This window comes from Saccopteryx bilineata, chromosome 1, assembly GCF_036850765.1.
Source record: "Saccopteryx bilineata isolate mSacBil1 chromosome 1, mSacBil1_pri_phased_curated, whole genome shotgun sequence".
In the NCBI taxonomy this organism is placed as follows: domain Eukaryota; kingdom Metazoa; phylum Chordata; class Mammalia; order Chiroptera; family Emballonuridae; genus Saccopteryx; species Saccopteryx bilineata.
In genome coordinates, this window is record NC_089490.1 from 142,340,496 (window position 1) to 142,365,814 (window position 25,319).

The following is a 25,319-nucleotide window of genomic DNA, read 5'->3' on the forward strand; positions in this document are numbered from 1 at the left end:
CTCTGCCACCCTCATCCTGCTTCCTTTTGCTCCAGCTGGAGTGGATACCCCTTGCCCCCTCAGAACCCTCTGTGGCCTCTTCCACCAGACTTCTCTGGTGGATCTTTGAATTTACTTGAGATTGGTGAACACAGGGCACGTCTGAGATAACACAGTCACATTCTTGCATTTTTTTCCTGGCTGCTGTCTGCTCATTCTTTGGGTCCGTCCTAAGTGATGCTTCCACTAGGGTCTCCTCCACCCACATAGTGTCAGCCTGGTTTCCCCATGCCCCCCATGACTCTGACAGTGCCTGTGCTGTCTCTTTGTACCTTTTATCGCAGCTCATTTGTGCTCACGTGACACTTCTCCCCCAGCCACAGGCCACTGGAGACTCTTCTTGCTAGGGACCCAACCCCACTCCTGGTGCCTAGACTTTCTTAAGCAATTAGTAAATATTTGCTGAGGGATTTTTTTTTTTGTATTTTTCTGAAGTTGGAAATGGGGAGGCAGTCAGACAGACTCCCGCATGCGCCCAACCGGGATCCACCCGGCATGCCCACCAGGGGGTGATGCTCTGCCCAACTAGGGCATCCCTCTGTTGCAACCAGAGCCATTCTAGCGCCTGAGGCAGAGGCCACAGAGTCATCCTCAGCGCCCAGGCCATCTTTGCTCCAATGGAGCCTCGGCTGCAGGAGGGGAAGAGAGAGACAGAGAGGAAGGAGAGGGGGGAGGGGTAGAGAAGCAGATGGGCTCTTCTACTGTGTGCCCTGGCCGGGGATCAAACCGGAGACTCCCACATGCCAGGCCGACGCTCTACTACTGAGCCAACCGGCCAGGGCCTTGCTGAGGGATTTAATGAGAGATTGAGCCAGGTCACCCAGCCAAGATGCACACATTTACAGTGGGTGTGTATAGAGTGCCACCCTGATCACAGATGTCCAGGAGGCTCTAGCCCAGGCTGTGATGGTACACTTTCACCAGTCTCAAGTAAATTCACAAACCCTTCCCTAGGAATTACAGAATGACTTAGACCGTGAAACAAGCAGTTTACAAGAACTAGAAGCTCAGAAACAGGATGCCCAGGACCGCCTGGATGAAATGGACCAGCAGAAGGCCAAGCTCCGAGACATGCTGAGTGACGTCAGGCAGAAGTGCCAGGATGAGACTCAGATGGTGAGTCCCTTGTACCCAGCACATAGAGGGAGCTTCCTGAGGGCTTCTCTGTACTCATGATGACCTTCTCTGTACTCATGATGTGGAGAATCCTGCTGGTTTAATAGACTAGTTGGACATGTCATTTGGAAAAGTGTCCATGTATTTGGGGCCTAACCTCAATCTCACCTGCCAGGTCATAGGAGTGAATAGCCTTGATTCCCATGAACCCATGTGTGTGGACAAACCACCTTGGCCAGTGCCCAACAGCATGGAGCTCCAGCACACCTCTCTTCTGCTGTCTTCACTGCTCATTACAGACCAGGGAGGCTGTAGCCTCAGCAAATTGTAAACCCCCCTAAGGCCTCATACAGGCATGTTCAGCCCCTAGGAATAGACAAGCTGCCTGTTCTTGTTCCCTCTTGAGCTTGAGTTCCTCTTTATCCCCAAGTGACTTTCTGTCGGTCACATGGGGTGAATATGTCTGCCTTGTTTCTGTCTTTGTTTTGGGTGTGGAGAGAGGGCCAATCAGGACGCCAGGCATCTGGCCTCTCTGGGTTAGCTCGCTCCAGGACCATGAACTAAGAATTTTCTCTTGGAGCCATATTTCATTTTGTTTCAGATTTCTTCCTTGAAGACCCAGATCCAGTCACAGGAATCTGACCTGAAGTCTCAGGAGGATGACCTGAACCGAGCCAAATCGGAGCTGAACCGGCTGCAGCAGGAAGAGACTCAGCTGGAACAGAGCATTCAGGCTGGGAAGGTTCAACTGGAAACCATTATCAAGTCCCTGAAGTCCACGCAAGATGAAATCAACCAGGTACCTCCCTGGGAGTGGGCACTGCCCAGGCTGGGTCTGGCCTGGGGTCTTCAGCCAAGCAGAGCAGCTGCCATGAGTTTTCATGTTGATAGGTGACTGGTGGGGCCAATTGTCTGCCCTGAGGCCTCTTGTTCCCTTTGCTCTCACTCACCTTACTTGTGTTAGGTTCTCTTCTTGGAAACTGTCCTGCTGGCCTGGAGGTTAAGCGCTGAGAACTTCTAGCGTCTGTTCTAGCATCATGTTGTCTTTGGCCTCTGCCTTTCCCCTTCCTTGCCTGAGTGCACCTCATTTTCAGGGAGTGCCTGAGGCAGGATGAAGGGCATTAAATTAACAGCTCATCAGGAGAGAGCCTTGGGTTCAGGAAATGAACTCTCTAGCCTGTGCTTTGAACAGCAAGAGTAGAATCAGAGACATATCTTAGAGTTTCTTCGTCTCCATGCAGTTCAAAGACTATTATGTTGGGAGGCCCTGCCCTATAATGAACATTGCTGAATCAGGGCCGTTGTCCAATTCTTCAAGTTGCCTGGGCGTCCCTGCCCCATTCTGCTCCAGTGCGAAGGCCATGTGACCTACAGCACTGCTTAACAGCGGAGGGAGATCTCTTTCCCTCTCCCCATATGTGACAGCCATGGGACTCCCTGCTGACTCTTGGGTATCCCATCTAGAGTGGGGGTGACACGTGCCCTCGGCAATATTGAAATGGCTATTTGTGCTTCCTTTCTTGACTACATAGAGCTCTTTGTTCTCCTTGCCAGTTTAGACAAAAGTTGGTCACAAACATGTACGAGGGGGAGATTTCATACCCAAATTGTGCTTTGTTGTTAACATCTGTAGGAATATTTTAAGTCTTTTAGAATTTGTAGAATTAGATAGGAGTCAAGACATAAGTGGATGTTATTAATTATAGTGATGATAATAACAATAGCTGCTCCTTATTAATGTACACCCTGCCAGTCTCTGTCTTAACCATCATTTCCAGTGGTCCACTTTGGAGAAGAGGAAACTTTGGAGAAGTTAGGTCACCAGCCTGAGGTTACACTGTGTGTATGAGACATTTAAAGTACATGCCAAGGTCTGTCTGACCTTATAGACTGTCTTCCTTTCCTGGGCCTCACATGCCTTCTCCAGGCTAAGAAGGAGCAAATGGGGTAATAAAAAACCCATGAAAGAGAATGACTGTGAAATACCACTTTGAACAGATTGTGAATCTGGGTTTTGTTCAGTTTCAGTTTGTTCTGAATCAACAAATATTTGTTTGAACTCATGCCTTTCTCAGGGGCTGCGGAGACAAAGTGGTCTCTTGGGGCCATGAGGAGGGCCTCATCCTGGTTTATGAGGAGTCTCTTGTAAATGTGGCAATGGGTCGCCTACTCCTTGGAATGAGTAACTTAGTTACCCATGTGAATCACTTGGGGTTGGAAGGTAGGGGAAAAATCTTCCTTGAGCTTTTTTCTCTAAACCCTGCTTGATGCAAGCAATGTCTTTGTTATGCAGGCAAGAAGCAAACTTGCCCAGCTGCAGGAAAGCCAGCAGGAAGCCCACAGGAGCCTGGAGCAATACAACGAGGTGCTCGATGGGACCCATGGCGCCAGCCTGACCAGCTTAGCCGACCTGAGTGAGGGCATCTCCCTGACAGAGAGGGGCAGTTTTGCAACCATGGTAAAGGTTGAATAAATGTACTCTAGTCCTGGGATTAGGTCCGACACTGGGATATGAGTGCCCCTCCCACGTGATCCAGCATTTGTCAGCCTTGTTCTATCCAAGTGCAGGGTGTTTTTCATTTTCATTGCTGCTTTGAAAGGACCCAGCAGCCCTGCAGCCTGGCATGTGTGACCATGCTCCATCGGGACAAAACATGGTCTGTAAAACCGCTTTTTAAAGACTTCCATCTCCATGGGCCAACCACCCAAATGTGGAAGGCTTTCCAAACTTAACCAAACTTGGATCAGTCTCCCAAATTGTGAAATCCACACCCTAGTAATGGAGGGGCTGAGAGAATGTGTATGTTTGTTTCCACAAGGAGCACCTTGAAAATCAAACAGGTTGATAAAGTCCAGAAAATGATGACCCTCCTGGGACATTTCTGTCTTACTTACAGATTGGCCTCGGTTCTGATACTTTGGTTATATTTGAAACCTTGGCACTTGAATCCAAACCTCATGAACCTCAGGGCCCTGATGAAGGCCCAGAGGGCTGTTGAGCCATTAGGTTGCTGTGGGCTCTCAGGCTGCTGGCATCCAGCAGGTGTTACTCTTTCCTCAGATTGTCCATCTTACTGTTCCCACCTGAGTCTGCCTTTGTAGCCCTGAGCCCTGGTGTGTGTTGTTTCCAGTTTAGTCTGGCTGAGGAGAACATCTCTGTGCTCTTGAGGGCGCCGGTGGGACGTGGTTGGTCTCAATGGTTTTGTTGTGCTTTGCTCCAGAGTCTTGAGCAGCTCACCCTGCGCTGCACCTCTCTCTTCCAGGGCTCCCCACTGACCCCTCCTTCTGCTCCCAGCCCTGTTTGCTTCCTGGATTCCTTTCCTCCTTGTAATAATATGGCCTTTCTCTCTCTAAACTCAAGACTCTTTATGTTCATTCCTTAACATGTTCTTTTCTCAGTAGCCAAGTACTCAGTTCTAAGAATTTATGGAGAAGCTTAGCATCCCTCCACACATTACGTAGAATCTGCTGGCAGTATTCTCATTTGTCTCCTGTCTCTGGCCATCACTGCCTGCCTCAGCCATTCAGAGTCCTCATTCTCATGTAATTGTAAATGGGTGATACTGCCCTATCTGCTCGTGGGCCCATGGTCATCTTGAAAGGGGACTACAAACATCCATTCTTCATGAACTGCGTGGGGTGGCATTTCCTGCTTGGTGGCTCCCTCAAGTGTGCATTTCAGCTGTGCAGCCCTGCTCTTACTTGTTACTGGCCCCTTGCTTGACTTTTGGCTTGTCTGGTTATGTCCTAGTTCAGGGAACTTCTTGCCCTTAAACCCTTTGTCAGGTTTTGATAAAATTGGTTTCCTTGGATAAAAGTTGGCACTGAAGTGGCATTTGGCAAGTGGCCAGTGATTTCTTCTCTTCCCCACAAAGTTTTTACCTTTCTTTATTTTTGTTCCTCCAAGCAGAACATGATGGCCAATTCATCTTGGAATGTTGATGTCAGATATGTTACATAGAAACACAACCTGTGTCCAAAAGAAGAACTATTTATCTTGTACAAATACAGTTTTTAAAGCATTTTTTTGTTTGTTTGCATTTTTTAATAAACACTTTAAAGAGAGCTTTTTACTTACTCCTTAACATATTAAGACTGCTCCAGGGGAGAGAGTTCTTAGTTCTCTTCAAGGGTGTGGAAGTGAGGGTTGTAACCAAGATTAGTGTAACCACAGAACTGCACCTAGAACTTTCTAAGCCTGGGCACCTTGACTAAAATTACTAAGTTTAGTGTTAGGCTTACACTATGTTACTTTGCCAAGAGACACAGGATTCTTAAAGCCATACTTACAGTATATGTTTTCTCTCATTGGATGAAGAGTATACTGGCCTTTTACCCTTGACAGCAATACCCGACCAGCTTGTCCAGTAGACAGTAGGTTATAAGTCATCCCAGACTTAAGATTTGATGAGAACTCCTCCTGAAAAGGCTGGGTTGTCTGTCGTGTCCAGCACCTGCAGCACACAGGAGCCAGTGTTATACTCCAGAGCTGATTATTAAATAAGAATTTGATAAGCTGGTTGTTCAACTTTTGGTAACTTGAAGTTGGCCACAATGTGAATATTTACATCATGGGAATTGGTAGAAGCTGCCTATCAGGCCCTTTTTTTAGAGAGTTGGTCCACTAGCACCCTGTTGCCCATCCCAGTTTAAAGGGAAGGAATGTCACAAACCCATTTGATACCCTCATGGCACAAAATTTGAGACTGGTCAATGAACTTACTGTTGAAGGTATTTTACCTCTGCCAAGGGACATATCACTCACCCCATGCTGGTCTGCTACATTCGCATCTCCCAAGTTGGCAGATGGCTCAGTTCTCATGGCTGGGGAGGTTATGGTGTCTCTGCACCAGGGGAAATCTAGTTGTCTGCTCTGAGTCTGTGAAATGGACTCCTAAATCCCTTGTGGTTACCCTAAACACATTAACCCTCTTGGGGTCTTCTGAGGCTTCTCAGAATGAGAGGGAGCAGTGGCTGCCTCAGGGTACAGAGTGCCTGCTTCTGAGACAGAGTGCAGACCTGACTTTCAGTTCAGGGTGCTCGTGGCCGGAGTCCCCAGAATCAGCCTTTTCTCTACCATTCTACATTGGTATTTGGCAGTCTTTCAAATCAGGGAAAACATTACAAAAAAAAAAAAAAAGACTAAACCAAAACAAGAAACCCAACTGACTTGTAAATCAATGCCAATTAAAAATGAAATAGGAGCTTCTGTTCTGAGGCCAAGCTGTCGTTCTTAACTCCCTACTTCATCCGTGTTGTCATCCCTCTTGAGCCTTCTGGAGCAGGTACCTTGCCCCATGGTACAATTCAAGAGGCTTATTTTCCCCCTGGCCTCCTGACTTCCTTAGATTAGACTCCATCATATATCTGTGTCTAAGAGCCCCCTTAGGTGCTCCTTGGGCACCCATCTTGCCATCATTAGCACCACAATGTCCTTAGGAACTGCGCTCTGCCACCAGACGTGGGGCTCGCAGACTTCTCTATTTACTTGCCTAAGAACCTGGCATGGTTTCCTCACGTTGGGAAGGTTTCTTCACCCGGGCTGGAGGCTCCAGATAATCTTTCCCAGGTAAGAAAAATTACTTCATATTCATCAGAGGCCAGGGGTGTTGTTGGTTCATTTTTCCAAAGCGCATGGCTTCCTGTTAGCCTGACGCCTCTGAAGACCCATCCTGTCCCCCAGGTGGACCAGCCCATGTGATAAAAAGCCTTGTCAGAAATCTTCTTTTGGCATCTTCAGTGCCTTTTCTCCGTAACCACTGTTTGTATTTTGACTGAAGCTCCAGCTCTTTGGTTTGGTTTTGGTTGGTTGGAATGATGGATTCATGTGCCCAGCTCCGTAGATGCCCACACACTCACCAGAGTCAGTGAGGATGTTGTGCTTTTTGATGTCACAGTGGAACCTTCATGTTTCCACTGATGATGTGTTTTTAGTAACCAAAATACACTCAGTATATCTAAAGCAAGTGCATTGTTCCTTTAGGTATATTGCACACCCTCCCTTTCATGCCTCTTCCACTATAAAAATGTGCTCTTCAAAAGCAAGTCTTTTTTCCTTCTGATTTAAATATGCATGTTTGTTTCTAGAAATAAGCACTTTAAAAAATGCAAAGTAGTGTATATACTCTAGTAGTTCTAACTGCATAAGTACTCACTTCCTCTCAGGATGTAAATAGCCAGCATGTTTCTCAGTGTGGAAACAGCATGTGTTAAATGCCCACACACTCTGAGATGAGGATGACTGAGGGAGAGCACGCCTTTGAAGAGTCTTGTGTTGCAGTTGAGTGGCTTATTATGTTTTCTCTTTTTTGAGCTTTCTAAAAATATGACTTTTTTCTGTCTCAGAGATTTATTTTTTTAATTCTAATTATGGTAAAATACACATAACAAAATTTATCATCTTAACCATTATAAGTGTCTAGTTCAGTGGCAGTAAGTACATTCACATATATTCACACTGTGTGCAGAAATCACTACCATCCATCTCCAGAGCTTTTTATCTTTCAAAACTGGAACTCTGTCCCCTTTAAAAACTAAGTTCCCATCTTCCTTTTCCCCAGCTCCTGGCACCCACTGTTCTACTTTCTGACTAATATAAGGACCTTGTATTAGTGGAATTGTGCAATTTATGTCCTTTTTTTACTGGTTTATGTCACTCAGCATAATATGCTCAAGGTTCATTTATGTTGTAGCAGGTGTCAGAATTTATTTCCTTTCTAAGGCTGAATAATATTCCATTGTATGTGCATATGACATTTTGTTATTCACTCATCCATCATCAGTGGATCTTTGGGATGCTTCCACACAATGATTTTTAAATAAACTTATTTTAGAAAAGTGTTGGGTTTACAGAATAATTGTCTAGGTGGTTCAGAGGGTTCCCATATACCCACACCCAGTTTCCCCTGTTATTAACATCCTATATAGCAGTGGTCCCCAACCCCCAGGCCACAGACCGGTACTGGTCCGTGGGCCATTTGGTACCAATCTGCAGAGAAAGAATAAATATCTTACATTCTTTCCATTTTATTTATATTTAAATCTGCACGATGTTTTATTTTATTTTATTTTTTTATATTTTTCTGAAGCTGGAAATGGGGAGAGACAGTCATACAGACTCCCGCATGCGCCCGACCGGGATCCACCCGGCACGCCCACCAGGGGCGACGCTCTGCCCACCAGGGGGCGATGCTCTGCCCCTCTGGGGCATCGCTCTGCCTCGACCAGAGCCACTCTAGCGCCTGGGGCAGAGGCCAAGGAGCCATCCCCAGCGCCCGGGCCATCTTTGCTCCAATGGAGCCTTGGCTGCGGGAGGGGAAGAGAGAGACAGAGAGGAAGGAGGGGGTGGGTGGAGAAGCAAATGGGTGCTTCTCCTATGTGCCCTGGCCGGGAATCGAACCCGGGTCCCCGGCACACCAGGCCAACGCTCTACTGCTGAGCCAACCGGCCAGGGCTACGATGTTTTATTTTTAAAAAATGACCAGATTGCCTCTGTTACATTCGTCTAAGACTCACTCTTGACGCTTGTCTTGGTCACGTGATACTTTTATCCGTCCCACCCTAAAAGCTGATCCGTGAAAATATTTTCTGACATTAAACCGGTCCGTGGCCCAGAAAAGGTTGGGGACCACTGCTGTATAGTACATTTGTCATAACTAAGTCACTGTTGTCACAGTGTTGTTATTATTTCATTTTTATTTATTGATTTTAGTGAGAGGAAGGGGAAGAGAGAGAGAGAGAGAGGGAGGGAGGCAGGAACATCAATCAGTCTATTCTTTATGTGCCCTGATTGGGGATTGAACCGGCAACCTCAGTGCTTCAGGACGGTGCTCTAACCAACCAAGCTATCTGGCCAGGGCTTGACACAATATTATTAATGTCTATCTTCCTTGATTTTTTAAAAAATTTTCTTTAGAGTCATAGCACTTAAAGGAAAAATTATGAATTAGATCTGGAATTCTGCACTTTGCTTTAAATCTGAAATAAAATCCCTGTCCTGTCTTTCCACAAAATTTTAGGATGATCCTTTCAAAAATAAAGCCTTGTTATTTAGCAACAATGCCCAAGAATTGCATCCGGATCCTTTCCAGGCAGAAGACCCCTTCAAATCCGACCCGTTTAAAGGAGCTGATCCTTTCAAAGGTACCTTTCCTGGCTCCCACTCTCTCACTGAAAGGCTGTTCAGTTTGTGCCCTTTAGGGTTGTTCAGTGACTAGGATAGTTTGGGGGGTATCATCCTCTGAAATGGAGGAGGAAAGAGATTCTCTGAGTCTCCTGGGCCTGAATTTTCACCTTACCCAGTTAACTAAAGAGCTGAGGCTTACAGGGTGTGTCGGGAAGAGCTCGTGGCTTGCTCGGCCTTTAGACTTTTTGCACCTCAGTTTCCATTCACTAGTGGGTGGCTTCCTCACTCCACTCCAAGGATTGGTAAAATAATCAGATACACTAATGATTACCTAATGACTTATCCCCATGTAAACTTAAGGTCTTAACTGGTGAGTTTACCCAGAACCACACAAGAGTCAAAAATAACAAAAATTTTTGAAACAAGCTATTCTCTAAATTTCTCCATTTTTTTTTTCCCCCAGAGCAATACAGTATTTCCAGGAAGGCTATCTACATTATTGAGAAAAATGCCAAGGCAGGGAGTGGCATTGGGAGCCTTTCCAGTTTCAGATTTCAAGTGAAGCACATTAGATCCTGGGTGAACCAGGCAGCTCCTGAGGCTCAGCTGTACTGAGCTCCTTGTGGCTCCAGGGCAGACCACGTGCTTGAGGACTGGGGCAGCCAGGGTGCCCTGTTCTTGTAAGCCAAGGGGTGTGAAGGGGAGATGAGACACAGGAGTGACACATGGTGTAAAAACAGAAGAATGAATCCTGGCTTGTACATTTTCTCTGACTCTACCCCATGTTTTTTTTTTGTGTGTGTGTGTGGGTGGGTGGGTTTTTTTGTTTTGTTTTGTTTTGTTTTGTATTTTTCTGAAGTTGGAAACAGGGAGGCAGACAGATTCCCGCATGTGCCCGACCGGGATCCACCCGGCATGCCCACCAGGGGGTGTTGCTCTGCCCATCTGGGGTGTTGCTCTGTTGCAAGCAGAGCCATTCTAGTGCCTGAGGCAGAGGCCATGGAGCCATCCTCAGCGCCCGGGCCAGCTTTGCTCCAATGGAGCCTTGGCTGTGGGAGGGGAAGAGAGAGACAGAGAGGAAGGAGAGGGGGAGGGGTGGAGAAGCAGATGGGCTCTTCTCCTGTGTACCCTGGCCGGGAATTGAACCCGAGACTCCTGCACGCCAGGCCGACGCTCTACCACTGAACCAACCGGCCAGGGCCTCTACCCCATGTTAAGCAACCAAAAACACCTTTCATTTTTCTTAAATGTCCTAGCCATGAGAAACTGCCTCAGCCAGCGGCCTTCCCCACACTCCCACTTTGATATGCCAGAGTCATTTTTACTGTAGAGCTAAGCATTCCTCTCTCCCCTAATCTAGGTGACCCGTTCCAGAATGACCCCTTCGCAGAACAGCAGACAGCTTCCACAGGTAAAAGTCTTTGTTAAAAGATACATTTTGTGGACGCAACCTTAGAATAGTCCCCTTCCTACCTTAGAATAGTCCCCTTCCTAGTGCAAGTTGAGGGCAGTGGAGAATACCTTCCAGTCTCTTCCACCAGGTCCCCCACCACATGGCAGCAGGTTGGTTCATTTCTGAAGAAAACCAGCAGCGATGTTGTCACTTTGTTTCACAGTCTGGTGCCCTTGTTGCCAGTCTCCCAACAGAACTAGAAAAGGAGCTTCTGGTGCCAGGTGATTGTTGCACACAGCTACTCAGGCACTTGTGCCTGTTTGTGTCACCTGTGGCAGTTTCAGGGGGTCCTGTGTAGTATCTGCACCTGGCAAGACATCTGTCTGCACATCCCAGGAATGGCGGCAATGTGTACTAGGAAGGATGGACAGCCATCTGCATTGCATGAAAGCCTGGCATCTTGTTCCCTCCTGGTGATGTGGCTTTCCCCCTTCTCCAGTCACCATGCCTGCAGCCCACATTCACAGGGCATGAACACACTGTGGTTGGTGTGTTGGGATCACTCTGCCTTTTTTATTTATTTATTTTCTTTTTCTAAGCGAAAGGAGGGGAGACAGACTTCCTCATGTGCCCAACTGGGATCCACCTGGCAGCCTCCATCTGGGGCCCATGCTCAAATCCTCCAAGCTATCCTCAGCGCCTGGGGCTAACGCTCAAACCAGTTGTACTACTGGTTACAAGAGGAGAAGAGAGAGAGAAGAGAGAGAGGGAGGGGAAGAGAAGCAGATGGTTGCCCCTCATGTGTGCCCTGACCAGGGATCAAACCTTGGATGTCAGCACACTGGGCTGATGATCTATCCACTAAGCAAACCAGCCAGGGCCTCTGGCTATTTTTTTTGGTTGTTGTTTATATTTTTACTGACGTAAAAGTCACATAACTAACAATTTTAAAGCAAACAATTTACTGGCATTTAGTGCATTCCCAATGTTCTATAACTTCTACCTCTATCTAGTCTCAGAATATTCCCGTCACCCCACAATGAGACCCCTTCTCCATTAGTAGTCACTCCCCATTTTCTTTTCCCAGGTCCTGGCAACCACTCATCTGCTTTTCCATTGCTATGGATTTGCCCACATTGTTTTTATTACTTAAAGTTGGCTTTATTGAGAGATAATTTATACACAGTGTAACTGACCAATTTTAAGTGTATGACAAGATGAGTTTTGACAAATGAGTACAGTCATGTGGATGACAAACATCTCCATCATCCTGAAAGGTGCCTTTGTGCCACACCAGCCCCCCCGGGTCCCTGGTAACCACTGATCTGCTCTTGACCCTATGGTTTTTACCTTTTCTATAGAATTTCATCTAAATGGCATCAGTTCTGTATCTCACATTTAACTTCTTTACTAAACAGTGTTTATTCATGGCGCATTCTCTTTTCCACTTTCAAAAACACTTTCTAGATCCATTTGGAGGAGATCCTTTTAAAGAAAGCGACCCATTCCATGGCTCTGCCTCTGATGACTTCTTTAAGAAACAGACAAAGAATGACCCATTTACCTCAGACCCGTTCACGAAAAACCCTTCCTTACCTTCAAAGGTGAGTGACGTGGAAAGGCGGAGATGCTACCTGTGGGTACTGTGCGTGTGTGAGGGCAGCCCGCCTATATCTTTCCCTGTGGGTACTGTGCGTGTGTGAGGGCAGCCCGCCTATATCTTTCCCTGTGGGTACTGTGCGTGTGTGAGGGCAGCCCGCCTATATCTTTCCCTGTGGGTACTGTGCGTGTGTGAGGGCAGCCCGCCTATATCTTTCCCTGTGGGTGGAGTCAGGACCCCATCATTTGAACTATGCTTGCTGAGCCTGACAATTTTTGAATGTGTGAGGCTGGGCAGTTCTCTAGGAGCTAGGTCATGGGCCAAGTCTCATTGTTAGACAGCAGGAGGATCCCTGTGGGTCCCTGCAAGGATCGTCTCATGAAGCAGGATGTCACATCCAGTGGTCCAGGAAGCCCAGATCAGGCGACAGAAGTGTCCTGAACAGCTCTCATTGCTCTGTCCCTTTCTGTGCCCTTTGGCTTTAGCTCAGGCTCCCCTGCTCAGCTCTCTGCTCTGTCCCTGCCCCCACTGCTGCTCTGTCTCGCAACAAAGGTAAAACAAAACAAAGCATCACACGCTTCCACACACCAGCCCAGCCTCTGCACGACCACCCCTGCTGTCTTCTTAGTGCACAGCACTGATACTTTCATTGGAATCAGACTGCCTTATTGGGCCCGGTCATGGCAGGAGGAAGTCCAGCGCCGCAGCCTGGCCACCCTTAGTGTATGGAGGCAAACGTGTGTGCCTACCGCCCTTCACCTCCCCAGCATCTACTAAACCATGTGTTTAGCGCAGCATTCAGACTGGGTTAACTTGGGTCAAATTAGGATTTAAAACGCAGAAGCAATTTTTTGTGACTGACTAGAGAATTTTTGTGACTACAAATATATTCGACTTACAACCTATGCAACTTACGACCATTCGACTTTACGACCACAATCGCTAGCCATGACTGCTCCGTGTCTGGCAGCGCAAGCGTTGCCCAGCTGGGCATACGACAGTGCGGACCAGCTTCCGGCAGCACTACCATCTCCGCGTGCACCATTTCAACTGTTATCCCCACTCGGTACAGCAATTTGTGTTTTGTGTCTTGGATATTTTTCATCAAACCCCTCCCAAGATGTCTACCAAGAGGAAATTGTCTTTGCAAATATTAAACCAGTTGTACTGGTAATGCAGTGTTTTACTTAAACCTGACAAATGTAAAAATAAGAAAAAAAATGGTGTAGAGATGATACAAATGGCATAAAATGAACAAAGAAAATTATAATATATAACAATAATGAAAGAAAATTATGATAAAATATGACTTAAAGATTTTTATAACATCATTTCACAGTACTGTACATATAGCCTACTCAGCTTACAACCAAATCGTATTACGACTGGTCTGTCAGAACCAATCGTGGTCGTAAGTCGAGCACTAGCTGTATGTGAGGGTGGCCTGTAGCCCCCCGTAGTGTTCTGGACTGCATCTCTGTCTCCATCGTATACATCCCCAGGTTTTCCTCTTCTCGGTGACCATCAGTCTGCACCACCAGACCTGGAGTTCCCGAGGGCAGGGGTTCATTTGTAACATTTCTGTCTACAGGGCCTGTCCTGGGATCCTTTTTTTATTCCTGGCTTTGATGATTTGTCCTCTCTTTATCAGTTTTGTTATCTTTCCCACAAACCAACTTTTGGCTTTGCTAGTTTTTTCTTGTTTATGTTCTGTTTCACTGGTTTTTGCTCTTTATTATTTCCTTCCTGCTTTTCTGTTTCTAACATCTTATGAGTCAACATTAGGCCATTGATTTCAGACCTCTTTTCTAATGTGTTTAAAGTGACGAGTTTCCTCTGCTTTAGCTTGCATTTCACACATTTTGATACGTTGTATCTTAATTGTTCAGTTTTAATATATTTTCTAGTTTCTCTGTTGAACCATGGATGATTTAAAATGCATTGTTTTATTTTCAGATACTTGGTTTTTCTCTTTAGATGTCTTATGATACTGATTTCTAATTAATATTTGTTGTTATTAGAGAATATATTTGTATGTTTTTAACTTCTTTAAATTTATTAAGACTCATTTTATGGTCTGTGTTGGTCAGCATATTGCATACAATTGGGTGTCATAGTGTATAAATGCCAGTTAAATCAAAGTGGTTGATAATATCGTTCAGGTTGTCTGTGTCTTTTCTATGTTCGTTGTTTAGCTCTTTCTGTTGCTGAGAGTAGGGTGTTAAAGTTTCCTATGATCATGAAATTGTTTATATTCCCCTTAATTCTGTCAAGTTTTGCTTCCTACATTTTGAAGCTCTGTCAGGTACTTATACATGTATGATTTTTGTCTGATGCCGTGACCTTTTTATCATTGAAAAGGGATTCCTTTTTTCCCTTGGGTTATACCTTTGTCTTAAAATTTATTTTATCATACATTTAAAGTAGCCACTTTATGCTTTGTTTGCTTATTCTTTGCATCATCTATATTTTTCATTAATTTACTTACAGTCTATTTGGTGTTAATATATGAAGGATGTCTTTCACACTTGAGCTTAGCAAGGCCAGGAAGTGATGAAGGATGTCTTCTGAGATGAGTATGTAGTTGGGCTTGCTTTTCTCTCCGGTCTGGAAATCTCTGCCTTCTACATGGAGTGTCTAGTCCCTTAACATATAATGTAGTTATATGGTTAGATTTAAATCTAGTATTTTATTATTTGCTTGCTTTTAATCCTCTTTGTTTTGTACCTCTGTGGCCCATTTTCTGCCTTCTTTTGGATTATTTGAATATTTTCTAAAATTTCATTTTCTTATATCTATTTGCCTTTTCACTATACCTCTTTTCATTATTTTTTAGAGGTTGCTTTAGGAATTACCTTATACACTCTTAACTTTTTATAGGCTACTTGGAGTTAATATCATTTAATGTAAGATGTAGACAACTTGCAACCATATAGGTCCATTTATCCACCTCCCCTCATCCAGCAGCATCTCTTATGTTATAGCTATCTTGTGAATATAAAACATCTAAATGTATTATAAACTCCATAAGGCAGTGTTATAATTTTTGCTTTAATCCATTGTATGGTACTTTAAGGAATCTTTGAAGAGCAAGAAGTAGTCTTTCATTTTTACCCATAGATTTATCATTTCCAGCACTCTTTATTCCTTTCCCAGGATCTGGCTTTCCTTCCATTATCATTTTTCTTCAGCCTGAACAACTTTCCTTGGCACTTCTGGTAATCTGGTCTACTTTGTTGTCATTCTGGAAGGATCTTTGTGCCTGATCTAGTAGTTTTGATGAGGAGTCATCAGTCTTTCTGATAGCTGCTCCCCTATATGTAATGCAGGGGTAGTCAACCTTTTTATATCATACTTACCGCCCACTTTTGTATCTCTATTAGTTGTAAAATTTTCTAACCTCCCATCGGTTCCACAGTAATGGTGATTTATAAAGTGGGGAAGTAACTTTACTTTATAAAATTTATAAAGCAGAGTTACAGCAAGTTAAAGCATATAATAATAATTACTTACCAAGTACTTTATGTCGGATTTTTGCTAAGTTTGGCAAAATAAATCTTTATAAAACAACTTACTATAGTTAAATCTATCTTTTTATTTATACTTTGGTTGCTCCGCTACCGCCCACCATGAAAGCTGGAACACCCACTAGTGGGCGGTGGGGACCAGGTTGACTACCACTGATGTAATGTGTTGTTTTCTTTGACTGCTTTAAAGAGCCTCTCTTTATCTTTGCTTCTCATTAGTTTGATTGTGAAGTGACTAGATTTGGTTTTCTTTGTGTGTATGCTGGTTGTGGTTTGCTAAGTTTCTTTTTTTTTTTTTTTTTGTATTTTTCTGAAGCTGGAAACGGGGAGAGACAGTCAGACAGACTCCCGCATGTGCCCGACTGGGATCCACCCGGCACGCCCACCAGGGGCAACGCTCTGCCCACCAGGGGGCAATGCTCTGCCCCTCCGGGGCGTCGCTCTGTTGCAACCAGAGCCACTCTAGCGCCTGGGGCAGAGGCCAAGGAGCCATCCCCAGCGCCCGGGCCATCTTTGCTCCAATGGAGCCTCGCTGCGGGAGGGGAAGAGAGAGACAGAGAGGAAGGAGAGGGGGAGGGTGGAGAAGCAGATGGGCGCTTCTCCTGTGTGCCCTGGCCAGGAATCGAACCCGGGACTTCTGCACGCCAGGCCGACGCTCTACCACTGAGCCAACTGGCCAGGGCTGCTGAGTTTCTTAAATCTATAAATTATGTCTTTCACCAGATTTGCAAGTTTGCAGCCATTATTTCTTTGAGCATTTTTTTTTCTATTCTATTGCCTTTCCTTCCTTTCTTTATGGGTTTATGGTTACACATGTGTTAGACCAGGGGTCCCCAAACTTTTTACACAGGGGGCCAGTTCACTGTCCCTCAGACCACTGGAGGGCCGGACTATAAAAAAACTATGAACAAATCCCTATGCACACTGCACATATTTTATTTTAAAGTAAAAAAACAAAACGGGAACAAATACAATATTTAAAATAAAGAACAAGTAAATTTAAATCAACAAACTGACCAGTATTTCAATGGGAACTATGCTCCTCTCACTGACCACCAATGAAAGAGGTGCCCCTTCCGGAAGTGCGGTGGGGACCAGATAAATGGCCTCAGGGGGCCGCATGCGGCCTGCGGGCCGTAGTTTGGGGACCCCTGTGTTAGACCTTTTGCTAATGATCCCCCAAGTTCCTGAAGCCGTTTTCATTTTTTTTTCAGACTGGGAATTTCTACTGAACTGTCTTCAACCTCACTCACTTTTTCTCCATCACTTATTGTTCAGTTAACCTAGTGAAGTTATTTCAGATATAATACTTGTTTCTTTTGTATAGTTTCCCATTCTCTGCTAAGATCTCCCTTTTATCCAAATGTATTTTCCTTTATCTCATTGAGCACAGTTGTTGATGCTTTAAAGTTGTCATCCTCTGAGAATTCCAACATCTAGGTCACCTTGGGATTGGCTCCGTTGATTGTCTTTTCCCTTGAGAGTTGGCCACATTTTTCTGGTTCTCCTATGTTAAATCATTTAGAAATGTATCCTGTGCATTGTGAGTGCTTTGTTGTGGACACTGGATTCTGTTACACTCCTTCAAAGAGTTTGAGTGGTTTTGTTTCACTAGGCCATTACTTTGGTGAGACTTACACTTCAAACTCTCCCTCTCTTACCTGTGGTTCCATTCCCATGGGCCTTAGCTGTAGGCTGCCTTCAGTCTGCAGGAATAAGTCTGAGACTTGGGCAGAGCTGATCATGGAATTTGGGGCTTCCATTCTCTTTCTCTCCTTTCTGGATCCCTGTCCCTCCCCCATGTGTGTAGTCATCCCAGGCCTCTGGTCTTCAGGCAGGAAGATGGTATTTTTTTCATTAAAGTCTTAGTCTCCCTTAGACTATAACTGTCAAAACAGAAAACTCAACCTTGTACAATATGTGAGTTTGAACTACGTGGGTCCACTTATTCCACTTATACATTGTTCATGGGTCATCTGTAACTTTTGTTTTTGTTTTTGTTTTGTTTTTACAGTGACAGAGAGAGAGTCAGAGAGAGGGATAGATAGGGATAGACAGGAATGGAGAGAGATGAGAAGCATCAAGAATTATTTTTTTTCGTTGCAACACCTTAGTTATTCATTGATTGCTTTCTCATATATGCCTTGACCGGGGGCTACACAGACTGAGTACCCCTTGCTCAAGGCAGCGACCTTGGGCTCAAGCTGGTGAGCTTTGCTCAAACCAGATGAACTCGCGCTCAGCCAGCAACCTCAGGGTCTCGAACCTGGGTCCTCCGCGTCCCAGTCCTATGCTCTATCCACTGCGCCACCGCCTGGTCAGGCTCATCTGTAATTTTGATTTGTGATTTGAAGTCAGCTTATGCAGAGAGTGAACTGTATTTACACACTGATTTTCAACTGTGTGGGGAGTCAGTGCCCTTTAACACTTACGTTATATAAGGGTCAACTGTACTATTTTTTCTGCCAAGTTTCAATTTTCCTCCAAAGCCTTCCTGCTTTGGTTTCCTTCCTAAGCCTTCAGGTGGTTGGTGTTTTATTGTTGTTATTGTGTATTGTTCAGAGTTTACAGGTGTTACCCACAGGAGGGCGTCAGTCTGTTGAGGTTTTACTGTGCTGGGGTTTAGTTTTAATGGTTTTATCCTCCCTGGGGCCTAGCACCAGATATACTGCATGTAGATGTCAAGAAAATTTGTGGTTGAATGAATGGAGGGTGCAACAAACAAACTGCTTTTCACTCTTTCCTTTCTTCTTTCACTCAGCTTGACCCCTTTGAATCCAGTGATCCTTTTTCATCCTCCAGTGTCTCCTCAAAAGGATCAGGTGAGACTGATGGCTTATTTCTATGACTCTTCCTCAGACAGTGGAAGGGGCCCATCTAGCTAATGATTTCATTTCCCAAACTGGTATATCCCCAGCTATTATGTCATTAGTCAGTGGTACCCAGTCAGAGTGTGCCCGCCCCTTCACTACCCACCACCTGGCTGCTCATCTTCACAAGGAGATGCTGGCGTCTTTCTGGAAGGGAAGCTGTAGAGTGGGAATTAATTCAATAACAACACCAACATTATTAGTTTCTCTTTATTTATTCTTCTGTATGAATCTTTGGTTTGTGCCTTGGGATTTTTTCCAAAAAGAATCTAAAGCTTGATCGAGGGTACTGGTTAGTGCATCAAGGGAGGGGAACATTTGCAGACTCCTTGCTTTTGGGAATAGACCTTTGCCTGGTCCTGCTGCCTTGCTTGGCAGGTGGCTTGTTGTTTATACAGTTTAATATCATAGGTGGGCGTGGGGGTTATTACTGTAGGCAAATCGCCCCACCAAAGAGAAAGCTTAGCAAAAATCTCTACTCACAGGTGACCACCCCCATATCAGTTGTGTGGGTGGGGTCACTGTTGAATGGCTCTTCTTCTCTTACATCCCCTCCTGAACCAGTGGGCCAGCAGGCACCACTCCATCCAGATGCATGACCCCAGCAGACAAATGTGACCTGGATCTCTTGCTTCCAGGGTTGTTGATTACCGAGAGGCAACACTTCTGACCCCAGGAGGTATGTCCTAGATGCCCTGTAACTCTGCCTCTCTTGGTGCTGCTTGCAGGTCTCTTTGGAAATTTAGACCCCTTTGGAAGTGGGTCCTTCAGTAGTACTGAGGGCTTTGCCGACTTCAGCCAGATGTCCAAGGTAAAGCCCCTCCCGTGGAGCACCCATGCCCCTACCCGAGTCCTTGTGCCTCTTGTTGTGGTCTTGTCACGGATGCCAGGTGTAGTTGTTAATGCCACGTGTGTATTTCCTCTTACTTGTCAGACTGACATGCATCCTCACACGAGGCCATGACTCAGCAGACAGGGTCTAGAAAGTGCCTATAACTGTGATCAGACCCATTTCCCTTCCTCTGAGCTAAACTGCCTGGGCCCCCAATCTCTTCTGAGGCTGGAACCATGGGCCACAGGCTGGCAGGTGGGAGGTGTCCAAAGGAAGTGGTCTGGGTGTCTGGAGCTATCTGTGGACAGAACCCCAGAAGGGTTTGGAAAGTGAGAGTTTAGTGACTAAATCCACAGGTGAAAAACAAACTGTTCAAGACAAATGACATTCATGCCATTGTTGGGCTGGACATTGTATCTTTGTGGATCTAGGTAAGTTAACTTAAGATGGATATAGCACCAGGTAGTGTCAGAGTGCTGTCAAGAGGGCCTTGGGGGAGAAATGTGGTTAGAGCTGAACCTTGAATATAGCAAGAAGTCAGGCAGTAGATCATGTCCAAAATGGACAGAGCCAGAACTAACGGTAGAAGTCTATGATTACTGAGGTAAATTTCAGAAGAAACTGCTAAGAAGTTGAAAATGTTGGTCTTGGCAAATGGGAAAGGCAACAGTCTGAGGGTCTTCTGTTCTTTTTTGTAATCTTTAGAGCCCCTTGTTTTTTACTATGAGCATGTGTTTCTTTAATAAGAAGGAAGAAAAGCTTTCGGCATACTCTGTCTTGGCCTCAAATCCTGTGTCCAGCACATATGTGTGTTTTGCTCCTCCTTGGCACCCCCCCCCCCCAACTGCTGCCCTGGGCAGGTGACAGCAGATCTCACAGATAAAGAGCCTCACACGATACAGTCTGCAGCCACAGAGCAGTAGAACCCTGCTTTCTTTGTTCGTTCTTTCTGCCTCCTGCCCAAGTACATCCCTGGGTGGGGGTGGGAATGGAGGTGGCCACAAACAGAATACATTGATGTTCTCCTATTTTACATCCTATTTGGGGAAGGGCTCACAAACAGATGATTCAGAGGGGACTTGGGAGGGAGCCCCTGGAGGATGTGGGAACCATGCACTCTCAGTGAGGAGCACCCTGCTCATCCTTGCCACTACTCTAACCATGCCAGCTCTTCGGGGTGTCCTGCTTGCTGCTTGCTCCATGTTCATTCAGCCCTAGGAGCACACAGTTGTCTGGGCGCTGAGCGCTTATGGTTAGCAACGTGTGATTGTGGTGTGTAGCTTCTGAGAAGCATTTGAGATTCTATTTAGGTTTTCAAAGAAGCACATGAGCATAACTGTCAAGGTATCAAATGCAGATTCTGGAAGAGGCAGAGTGTCTATGTGCTCATCAGCCACCACAGGAGGGAGCTCAGAGGTGCTAGCCTTGTGGCCTCTCTTCTCTAGTGCCTGGAGGCAATGGGTCCCTATCCTTCATATCCCTCATATGGAAACTCTGTGACCCTGACAGTTGGGATGCTGTCTGGGATTGGCCAGAAGGCACCAGGTGAGATTGCCTCTCACATTTGCTTGTTGCTTTAGTGGCTGTGACATGTGCCCACAACTCCTTCAGTGGAGCTATGTGCCCTCAGCTTCTGTCCCTGCTTAGCATGGTTGAGAAACCATCCCCTGAAATCAGAAAACTACTGCCACATGGTGGCAGCAATCCCCAAGGAAGGGTTTGTACTGGATTCTCAAGCTGTCACAGTGGGTTATCTCTCTGCAGGGGGCTGGCCCAGAGGCAGGGGTAATGAAAACTAGCAGTAGTCCAAGTAGAACAAGGATGAAGGCACAAGGGAGGCCCTCATTTTAATAAGTATCTGAGTATCTGATAGAGGCTGTATGGGCCAAGGCAGGGTGGCCAGTCTGGTAGCCCTGATGGCAGGAATGGCCACCCCTCCCTCCTCCAGGCAGATGCTGCAGAGACCCCAGATCCAGGCAGTTTCACGTCTGGGCCATTTGGTCTTTCTTCCTGTTCTAACCTAAAGTTGCACTTTCCCTCTCCTTGTTCTTATGTTCCCATCAAGCCGCGCGCGCGCACACACACACACACGTGCACTTAATGACTGCATCGCCAGCATCCCTTCCTGTTGGCAGCTCCGTGTGGGACAGAGCTGGATGGGCCGTGGAAAATCTGTCTCCAGGACCCCATTGTTTTGTTTCCATGATCCCATCTGCCCCTGATCTCACGCCACTGGTCCTGCTGAATCCAAGCCCTAACCTTATAGGTCTGTTTCCTTTTTGGTTCCCTTTCTGTTTTTCAAGAATATCATGTGTATAAATAAAGTGCTGAAGGAAATGAAAGTAGAGTGGCAGGAGGGTGTGTGTGTATGTGTTTGGCTTGTTTTTTTCTTTTTACATTGCTGTCTTTTCCCCAGCTGAGCACGGCTGTGCACCCTCGGCTTAGCTGAGTGATGAGACTCCAGTCGATGCTTTTGGGGCTTCTTCAGGCTGGCATTCCTGGCTGAGTCCCCCCAGACCCTTAAAGGTTTTCCTAGACAGCATCAAGCCTGTGTTACCTTGCTTTCAAAACAAATTCCCCCAAATAGATTTCAGGGAGCATCTGAGCAAAAACAAGACCTTCAGCTTAATTTACCTCTCTTCCTGAGAACAGGCCATCTATGAAATATTTAGGTGGTGGTTAGCCCATTTTCAGTTGTTTTTCTTTTTTTTTTTAAGCTGGGCATTTCTATTTAAGACTGTGTTTTTGGGTTTGTTTATTTTAACCCAAAACATATTTCTTCTAGAACTGCTCTTTTTTCATAGTAGTTACTTTGTCTTTTTTTTTTTTTTTTAAAGCACACTTCACTCTGGGCTAGCCCAGAGAGTCCCTACCAGCTTTACTGAAACCCTTCTAAAAATAGCAACTTTCCCTGAAGTCACAGCCTGGGGAGGAATGAGTCGGGTTCTAAAGGAGACTTTTTGGAAAACTTGAAGTTGTGAAAATTGGGATTCGGAAATAACACAGGCTTTTGGTGTTGGAAATGATATAATTCACTACTATGGGTGGACCAGGCATTTACGGTTGGAACCCTTTCGTGTGGGAGTAAGCCTCCTGGCTGCGTGTGTTTAAACAGAAACAGAAGAGGGAGTGGAGAGTTGGCTTCCCTGGTGGTGTCCCCAGCCAGCCAGGAGAGTAATTGCAACACACAGGTCAGGTGGGTGAGAGTGCTCTGCACCAGATACTTGGGGGGGTGTCTGAAGAGCTCCAGGTATCCCTTTGTGCCCTTTCCCTAGAACTGATGCATTGCCCCAAGAACAGAACTAGGACTGGGGTCCATATGGCGACCTAGGCCCATCATGCTGTCTTTGCTAGGAAAATGGTCTTGATTCCTGCTTGTCTGTCTCAGGTTGTGGTGAAAATGTGTGAGGGGTGTTCTGTGAACAGCAGAGGCAGAAGCACTAATGTTCCCTCCCTCTCTCTCCTTTGCCCCTACCCCAAACTTCTTTCCTAGACAACAGGCCCTAAGTCATCCATTTTAAAGGCCCTGGCTGGTTGGCTCAGTAGCCAGAGTGTTGGCTCAGAGTATAGACACCCTGGGTTTAATCCCTGTCAGGGCACACATGAGAAGCAACCATCTGCTTCTCTTCCTCTCCTTCTCCTCTCTCTCCTCCTTCTCTCTCTCTTCCACTCTTGCAGCCAGTGGCTCAATTGGTTTGAGTATTAGCTCCAAGTGCTGAGGATAGCCCGATTGATTTGAGTATTGGACCTAGACAAGGATTGCTGTGTGAATATTGGGACGCATGCGGGAGTCTCTCACTGTCTCCCTTCCTCTCACTTAAAAACAGAGCTAAGCTTTAGGGCGACATTGCATCCCAGTTCTCATGCTGGCTCTGCCCTGGAAAAACTGTAGATAACAGGGAGCAACAGATATAACGTGTCAGAAACTGATAGAGTGTTTGCAGATTCTTGTGGCATCAAAAAGAATTGTAATCATGTCCACATCTTTGGCATGATAATAACCACGCTGTCTTGGTGCCAACTTTGTCCGGTAGCAGTTGGAACGATGTACATATGACCTTCTTGTGTTCTGGCTGTAGCCCTATGAGCTAGGTCCTGTCATTATTGTCAACTTCACAGATGAGACGGCTGAGGCACTGAGGCTGTTGGTGGCAGGGCTGTGCTTCCAGCCCCCACCCCTGACCACCATGCTCTGCAGCCTGTCCAGGCAGAAGTTCCAGAAACTTGAGCATCAGATTTTGCCAGGAGACTCCTTTGTATCTGAAAGAACAAGTAACCATAGATCCTGGGAGAAGGGAGCAGCAGCTGTAGAGGAAGGCACCTTCTTGCCCTGCAGCAGCCCTGGCAGCCCTGCTCACTCAGAGGGAAGGTGGTCTTGGAGAGAAATGAGTCTGTTTGGAGGAGTTGCAGATCCCCATCTTCCTCAGGGCCTTCTAACCACTGACCCTTGGTCTCCTCTATCTATATCTGCATGTCTTCTTCACAGGACTGAGGACAGGGGTGCTTTGCCCAGAATGTGCCCTGACACCTACCATGGGGAGAAAGGACACCAGTAGCCTAGGGCAGGGCCCAGGAGCCCTAGCCCAGGAGGTGGACATCATGGGTTCCCACCTTGACTATACCACTGAGGTGCTGTGTGACTGACGGGCTGCATCGTCTTTCTGTGCCTCAGTTTTCCTGTATGTAAAATGGAAGTGGTGATGATAGGATTTTATCCTAAGGTCGTGGGGAAGACGTGGTGAAAGGATCAGCATAGAGTCAGCATCTCCTACACAGGCAGCATCAGAACGCTGGCAGTAAGAACCCAGGGGGTCAGCTGAGTGTGCAGAAGCCTCTCTGTGCCCCTCCTCCTTGTGTGCTAACTGCCTCTCCCCCACCTGAGAATACTGTCTATGACTACATACCAGAGGCAGAGGAAGCTAAATCCTTGTCCCTGTGACTGGATCCTGGAGCAGGGGCTGCCACACAGTATAGTCCTGGTGACTGGAGGCAGGCACTTCTCCCTACTTTTCCAGCCATTTGCTGGTTCTGCCTAACTGAGGAAGTCTCACCGATGTACCTGTGTTCCTGTTTTCTGTCCCTAGGCCTGCCCCAATGGGGGAGAACTAAAAGTGCCCTGCCTCCATCTCCTGCTGTGCACAGCCCATCCCGCCGTGCCCCACGTCTCCTTGCCTTTGCTCTTTAAAGAAAATGCTAGTGTTTCCCCCCCGTTTTCACTAATTCCTTTTGTTTCTTTTTTTTTCTTTTTTTAATTCATTTTAGAGAGGGGAGAGAGAGAGAGAGAGAGAAGAGAGAGGCAGGGGGGAGGAGCTGGAAGCATCAAGTCCCATACGTGCCTTGACCAGGCAAGCCTAGGGTTTCAAACTGGGGACCTCAGCGTTTCCAGGTCGACGCTTTATCCACTGCGCCACCACAGGTCAGGCTCCTTTTGTTTCTACTACAGTAATTCCCCCTTACTTTGGGGGATACTTTCCAAGACCCAGTGGATGCCTGAAAGCATGAACAGTACTAAACCCCTATAGATACTATGTTTATTGCTATACATGCATACCTTTTCACTTAAAGAAAGGAAGCACTTTACAGCTTCTGTTTGACAAGTCCAAATTGCCAGCATCACTACTCTTGTGCTTTGGGGTCATTATTAAGTAAAATCAAGTTGACTTGAGCGCAAGCCTTGTGATACCATGAAAGTTGATCTGATCATCCAGACGGCTACTAGGTGACTAATGGGCAGGGAGCATCTACCGCATGGAAATGCTACTCAGAAAGGTGCACAATTTAAAAGTTAAGAATTGTTTTTCTTCCCTGGCTGGGTGA

The 25,319-nt window shown here is 46.1% G+C and overlaps 1 protein-coding gene across 9 annotated transcripts in view; it reads left to right on the forward strand.

Moving 5' to 3' along the window:
• EPS15L1 (epidermal growth factor receptor pathway substrate 15 like 1) overlaps positions 1 to 25,319 on the forward strand; it is a 127,184-nt gene that overhangs the window by 80,699 nt on the left and 21,166 nt on the right. For 8 of the 9 annotated variants that reach the window (XM_066270920.1, XM_066270929.1, XM_066270966.1 and 5 more), the window contains 8 exons: positions 994 to 1,155; positions 1,757 to 1,954; positions 3,449 to 3,613; positions 9,174 to 9,297; positions 10,641 to 10,691; positions 12,141 to 12,277; positions 18,562 to 18,622; positions 19,399 to 19,481. In XM_066270920.1, the coding sequence (XP_066127017.1) occupies positions 994 to 1,155; positions 1,757 to 1,954; positions 3,449 to 3,613; positions 9,174 to 9,297; positions 10,641 to 10,691; positions 12,141 to 12,277; positions 18,562 to 18,622; positions 19,399 to 19,481 (981 nt within the window). The remainder of the gene's footprint in view (positions 1 to 993; positions 1,156 to 1,756; positions 1,955 to 3,448; positions 3,614 to 9,173; positions 9,298 to 10,640; positions 10,692 to 12,140; positions 12,278 to 18,561; positions 18,623 to 19,398; positions 19,482 to 25,319) is intronic. The other variant, XM_066270994.1, reaches the window with a different exon arrangement.